Source organism: Sinocyclocheilus anshuiensis, unplaced genomic scaffold, assembly GCF_001515605.1.
Source record: "Sinocyclocheilus anshuiensis isolate Anshui unplaced genomic scaffold, SAMN03320099.WGS_v1.1 scaffold430, whole genome shotgun sequence".
NCBI classification, from domain to species: domain Eukaryota; kingdom Metazoa; phylum Chordata; class Actinopteri; order Cypriniformes; family Cyprinidae; genus Sinocyclocheilus; species Sinocyclocheilus anshuiensis.
In genome coordinates, this window is record NW_015547641.1 from 666,821 (window position 1) to 673,709 (window position 6,889).

Here is a 6,889-nt window from a genome sequence, read left to right on the forward strand (position 1 = left end):
TGAAAACTCTGGAAGCGCATTTGTAAGTACAGATCAGCTAATGAAAGAAGAGAAAACAGTTGCAAAACATGCAGTGTATTAAAAACGAAGTCAAAGAGTTTGCCTGCATTTAATTTTTTTTTTTCAGTTTCAAAGACATTTTATTCAGTTTCAATTTATATTTTCATATGTTTCTTGAAAATTACATTCATTGTAATTGGCACAAAGGTAATCCCATATGGAAGACAAACTCAAAATCGAAAATAAAATTAGATTAATTGCACAGACCTAAAGTGCAAGAGAGATCTCTATTGCAAATAACGGAAATGCATCAAACAAATGTTTTGATATTATCGCATATAGAGAAGGTTGGCTAGATACAAATAGCTTGATAATATTTATGCAGCAATAATAAATTGCAAGTGTTTTTTGTATGTCTGTGTAGAGTAGATGATAGATTGAAACGCTTCCCACATGCAGTGCAGTGATACGGTTTCTCTCCAGTGTGGATCCTCTCATGTCTTTTCAGAGTTGCTGACCGACTGAATCTCTTGTTACAGTGTGAACACTTGTATGGTTTCTCTCCAGTGTGAACTCTCATGTGAACATCAAGATTATATTTGCTTGTCAAACTCTTTCCACACTGAGTGCAGGTGAAAGATTTCTTGGCTCTTCTTTTCTTTAAATGTTTCTGTTTGGTTTGAAAGCAACTCAAAGGTTTTTCTCCAGTTTTAACATGATTTGTTACCTCAAATTCACTTAATTCTTCATTCTCCTCACTTTCTTCAACTCTGAAATAAAAGTAAAAACTGTTTATTTGTCAGCAACTCAAAAAAAAAAAAGATATATATATATATATATATATATATAAATGTGAAAGGACATAAAAATGAATCCTGATGTAACAGTGGATAGTAGACAATTGTTTTACAAAAGTTTTATTATTTTGATGCGATTTTATAAATGATACATCCCTGTAAATAATGTACCATGAAAGAGGTAATGAAAGAGAGAAAACAAATTATTATTTTGTAAGTATTGTTGCTATGTGGTTGCTAGGGTACTTGGGTGTTGTTATGCAGTTGTTAGGATACACTGAGTGGTTGCTAAGGTATTCTGGGTGGTTCATAGGATCTTGCTATGTGGTTGCTAGGTTACTTGGGCTGGTTGCTATGGTGTTTCTATGCGGTTGCTAAGATACTTGGAGTGGTTGCTAAGGTGTTGCTATGCAGTTGCCAGGGTACTTGGGTGATTGCTAGTGTGTTGCTATGCAGTTGCTAGGGTATTCAGGGTGGTTGCTATGCAGTTGCTAAGGTATTCTCGGTGGTTGCTAGGGTGTTGCTATGCAGTTGCTAGGGTATTTAGGGTGGTTGTTAAGGTGATGATAAGCAGTTACTAGGGTACTTGGGCTGGTTGCTATACAGTCACTAAGCATGTCACTAGCATGATTTAGCACAAAACCAGTTAAAACCAGCTAAAGAGAGTTTATTTAATGAAAACCAGCTAAAAACTGCTAAAAACAGTTAATTTAGTGAAAAACGCTAAAACCATCCCCTATAAATGCAATTGGGGTAGAAATGCAAGAGATGCTTCTAGATATTAGAAGGGAAATGTTGGCAATAACATAATGGGTGAATCTTCAACAATCAACAAACAGTGTTGGGGAGTAGCTAGCTACAAGTAGCGACGCTACTAGCATAACTACATTTTTAAGTAGCTTTACAGTAGCAACGCTACTTTTAAAACAGTGTAGCTTTTCCTGTAGCTAACTACTTCTTCCAGCAAGAAGCGATGTAGCGCGACCAAACACTACATTCTGTTTTGCGTTCTGATGAGTCACGAGCCTGTAATGCATTGAAGCAGCACAGCGTCTAAATTTGTTCATTACCGCCATCTTTTGTGATCTCACGCATCGCACGGCTTTACAGTCTTTCCACCGACAAGAGATTGTCTGATGATTGTGCAAAGGATGTACAAGAGTGGATATTTCACATAAATCAACTGTCATTTACGCAAAACAAAGATTAAAATGCGGTCTACGTCGAAGACTTAAAGCACGTACAGGAGGTGAATAATTTTTCTTCTTTATTGCACTCTAGATCAAATGTCTATTTTACAATGATGAACAGTCATAATATAATCTGTCCCCCCACAGTTTTGTAATAATACTAATCGAACAGAAAATAAAATCACGATATAGTAGTGTGCTTATCATTTTGGCAAAGGATGGTTGTGGTGGGATTCACACAAAGCGCAGTGTTCACGCGCGCAGCTGATGATTGATGTCTCCATTCACAGTCAGTAAATACCGCACGTGCTGTGAGTTTAACCTGCTTCTTTTATGACTCCTCTGTATCCAGTTTAAGTTGCATTTTTTTTCTTGCATTGATGTTACATTAGTAGCAATTTTGCACTTTGTGACAGTCAGTTTAAGATAATATAACTATATAACTATTCAGTATTTTATTATTGTGTGTATCGAATAGTTTACAAAATCAAATGATTGGGACACTTTTTGTCAGTGAAATGGCTTGGAAAAGTCTCCCAATCAACCTAAATTCACCCTACTCTTTGAAATCATGATTACATTACAGTATGCCGTGTTAAACCCAAAATATTTTACTTATAACTTCATTATATTTTACTTATAATTTCACTATAATTCTTCATTAATAATTATTTAGTTATTTGTAATGTTAATTGTAAAAAAAAATAAATTTGAAAGTAGTTTCAATGTAGCTAGCTACTTTTTGATAGTAACTTGTAGTGTAGCTAGCTACTTTTTCAGAAGGATAGCTTGAATGTAGCTTAACTACTTTAATTTACGAGTAGCTTGTAGCTGGTCAAGCTACAGTTTCAGAGTAGCTTCCCCAACACTGTCATAGTCATCTTACAAGTATTTAGGCAGAGGAAAGAGGCATGGATAATAAGAATTTCTTATGGGTTATGCATTGTGTGTGGTGTATCTGAAACTGTATATCATATGTTATATGATATGTTATTTAGTCACTTTAACCCCTTAAGTGCCACCGGCGGGCCGACAGCATGTGAGATTGGTAGTCGAATCAGGCTCCTCCTATCGAAGCATCGACTATTTGGGGTCACCCCTAGTGTGTGTATTAGCTTTTAGTAACAAGCCAATTCTTAGTGAGTTTTATTTTTTATTTTTTACTACATTTTCTTGTCACAAATTAATAAATTACTGTCACTACATAATTTTACATAAAGGCAAGGCAAGGCTATTTATATAGCACATTTCATACACAATGGTAATTCAAAGTGCTTTACATAAAAGAAAGTAAAATAATCATAAAAAAAGATAAAACAGTGGTCAAATATGTAAAATACAATCTCTGAGGTTTCCGATGATATATAGTCAGATATTTGCGGGGTGTTATGATCATGTCATTTTGGCTATATGGGGGTGCTCAAATGTCTGATTTCACATAGAACTACTGGTTTTCTCCCAATAAGTTAATATACAGCCTATTAAAATAATGCTGTAAATAAGAATCTGAAAAGAAAGAAGCTTCAAATAAATATTTTAATGTGCGTGAATAAATCCAACCACCCCTATAGATTTAAGTTTCACTTTCTATAGTCCGTGACCGACAGAGGAGCATCTTGGCGGCAGGGATTTAAAACTTTAACAAGACTCAAATTGACACAGGCAGAGTGAAAGACTGGATTTTTTCGATCAGGTAGAGTAAAAGTGATTTCAAAACATTTCAGCCGGTTTATATATATCGTGTATATATTATTTATCTCGTATAAAATACATTTGGTTGAGTTGCGCTGCAGTAAAGCGCTTAATTGTAGTACTATGGTGATTATCTCTTCAGCGAGCAGCGCGAGCAGGACAAACAACAATGCAGAATATTAATAACTATGACTGGGACTGTCATATACATAACAGTTATAACGAAAACACTATTATAATAAAACGCTGTGAATTTTTAGAGTTTAATTGCTGTGTTTCTGCACGTTGTTGCGTGAAGAACGTGTCCAAAAAAGGAGTTCATTCAGAGCCGCACAGACACATTCATGTGCATTCAGGACATTTTGTGCAGATAGCCTGTAAGTCGTAATATTAACGTTATGTTGTATAAATAACAAAGCGTATTCTATATGAGATAAATGATGAGCCAAATCCGATTGATTGATTAAAAACCTGCTGCTTCATTCTACTAGTCATCTTCAGCGCACACAGCTCAAAACAGAAATGCAGAACATTAATAACTACTGTCATATACATATTGTTATAATGAGAGCACTACTGTAAAAAAAAGTTGTGAATTCTTAGGGTTTCGCTGACATTTTATGTTAACTATCTTTTAATCAAAACATAAAACATTATTTACCCCGTTTGTATCTGCGAGGCGTCCGTTACACATTCTCCCTGTGTTAACGTAATTATGACTGTCGAATGTCTGACTTGACTTTTGGTAATATTTTGCCCCGCCCCCAAAACATATGATTCGACTATCAGCAAGATTCGAAAATTCCGATTCGACTATGAAAATCCTTAGTTGGGGACACAGCTAACACACTTGCAAACAAAGAAAGTCTTCTTTTTTTTGCCAATAATTAAAAAAAATATCTATTCTAGTTTTTGTCAAAAATATTGAAAATAAATTTTATATGTAGCCTATATTTGTTTTATGATTTATGTTGCAAGTATTCAGTAAAAACTGTAATGCATGTCAATTTCATGCATGATCATACATTAATTTTTTTTTTTTTTGTGAAAGTTCTGTAACAACACTCAAGTAGATATGTTTGCTAAAGATTTCTGATTAGAAAGAACCCACCCTTATAACTTTATGCAGTAATGAACAGGGAAGATATTCAAATAAGTCTCAGTAACCAACCAGAGCTATCAGAGCTGAATCTAAGGCTTATGAGTTTTCTGCCGTTCTGCCTGCCAATGAAACCTGACACGGACAAACTCCTTAGCAACAGGTGGTAATTAGCATTTTATTGGATATCACATGTCCGGGTGATGTTTGAAAATTGCTGCTAGAAGTTTGTAAACATGCATAAATGTAGACCTGCAAGCACAGAGGGGAAAAAAAAGATTTTACAGCATTTTGGAAGTTGTAGAAGAACTTTGCAAGTCGAGTGAAGAAGAGTCTGAAAGAGAAGAGAATGAGTCCAGCAATGATGAACTAGACATTTTGGAAGAGTTTTTTTTAGGCACAACAGAAGGGTAAGTTTCTCTCTATCTATCTACTTACATTTAGTTACATTTTCCTTGTATAAACATACAGTTTACTTATATTTATAATAGGTGTCCAGATAATGCTGATGATGAGGATTGGACTGCTGAACTAACATCATCAGCATCATTTGCTTCAGTTGCTGCTCCTAGCAATTTTGAAGACAGAGTGAGAGCTACAACCAGTGAAGAACGAGGGAGAAGCAGTGTGAGGGGAAGAGGAAGAGGGAGAAGCAGTGTGAGGGGAAGAGGAAGAGAGCATGGAAGACAGACCGACTCAGTTTCTGATACTGAGAGATGGCGTGATTCAGAAGAGCCTTACAGTAGCCGCGTTTCCACTGTCGGGCCAAAAGCGGGCGTGCTAGTGCGTGCCAGGGCTGCACGATAAATCGAAATCGCAATTCGGCAGAAGCTGCGATTGTCATGCGTATCTTTCAGTGAAACACGGTTCTGTGATCAGCAGTAAACCTCCATCCAAAGGCCAGAGGGCGCTCTCGCACTGAAACTCCAAATACGCCTCACAGAAGAAACCCAGGAAATGCCGTGGTAGCTGGATAAACAGAAGATTTAACTGCTTTAATTGATTCAACGTGACTAATAAACACACGATTATGACAATATATGATTTATCTGAGTTATTATTATTATAATTTTCCTTCAAATAAAGTATATTTATAATGCAATGCCTTTATCACTGCTTAGAATACTATGAAATATGTTGCGTGCCTTATTCTGTATAAGATGCCACATCATCTCACAGAAGGATTTATTTCAAACACTCGACTGACGTTATGAAGTTTGGAGTAAAAATATGTTATTAAATGTGGTATTTTCACATGCTTTCAGATGAAGCAGCATTTACTCCACAGAGCCGTAGTTCACTGAGAAGCTATGCAAACAGCTGTCATTATCGCAAATGATTTCTTCAATTTCATAATCGTGCAATAAAATCAATCTGTGATTTTTTTGCGTAACTTGTCAGTGAACTACGGCTCTGTGTAGTAAATGTTGCTCCATCTGAAAGAGCTGTCATTATCGCGAACAATTTCTTCGATTTCATAATATGCGATTTTAGTAAATGTGTAGTAAATGCTGCTCCATCTGAAAGCATGTGATGGAGATTTACTGCTGATTACAGAACCGGCTTTACTAACAAAATGCACATGACAATCGCATTCGATTAATCGTGCAGCCCTACCAGGGCCAGTCGCGTTTCCACTGTCACTTCCGGGGCTTGATCGTGCCTCATCGGTGCTTCCTCGGAGCCAAAGGCCCAGGTTTTTGGACCTGACGAAAACCTTGTGCCAAAACGGGCCAGCTGGGGCTAGAGGAGTGGTTATGAACAAAGGCGGAGTTTCTCTGCATCTGGAGAGCGTCAGCGCCGCGGATAATTTCAGAAAGTTAACAGCTAACACCAACATTAAAGACTTTTAAAATAATTTTAGTTCAAAACTCACTTTCAGACAGCAGTGAGTGTTTGAAATAACTTGATCCGATGTGGATTATGATCACCATACAAGGAAGACTAGACTAGACATAGTCTCAGAAAAATGGTTGCAGGAATCAAATTTTTCATGGTATCTTCTTCAGATTTGAAATAGAAACCCATGAGACATGTGATTTTCAACCCATTACTTTTCTGGATTGTTCCAGGACTGATTTCATTTATTTTTAAATGGAAAAAAAAATATT

The 6,889-nt window shown here is 36.3% G+C and overlaps 1 protein-coding gene across 1 annotated transcript in view; it reads right to left on the bottom strand.

Annotated features, from left to right (window-relative positions):
* Window positions 1–652: 652 nt before the first annotated feature.
* Window positions 653–6,889, bottom strand: part of LOC107701875 (gastrula zinc finger protein XlCGF57.1-like) — a gene marked incomplete at its 3' end in the record, with an annotated part of 11,353 nt that continues 5,116 nt past the window's right edge. The window contains exon 3 of the mRNA XM_016504017.1: window positions 653–770. Coding sequence (XP_016359503.1) covers window positions 653–770 — 118 coding nt within the window. The remainder of the gene's footprint in view (window positions 771–6,889) is intronic.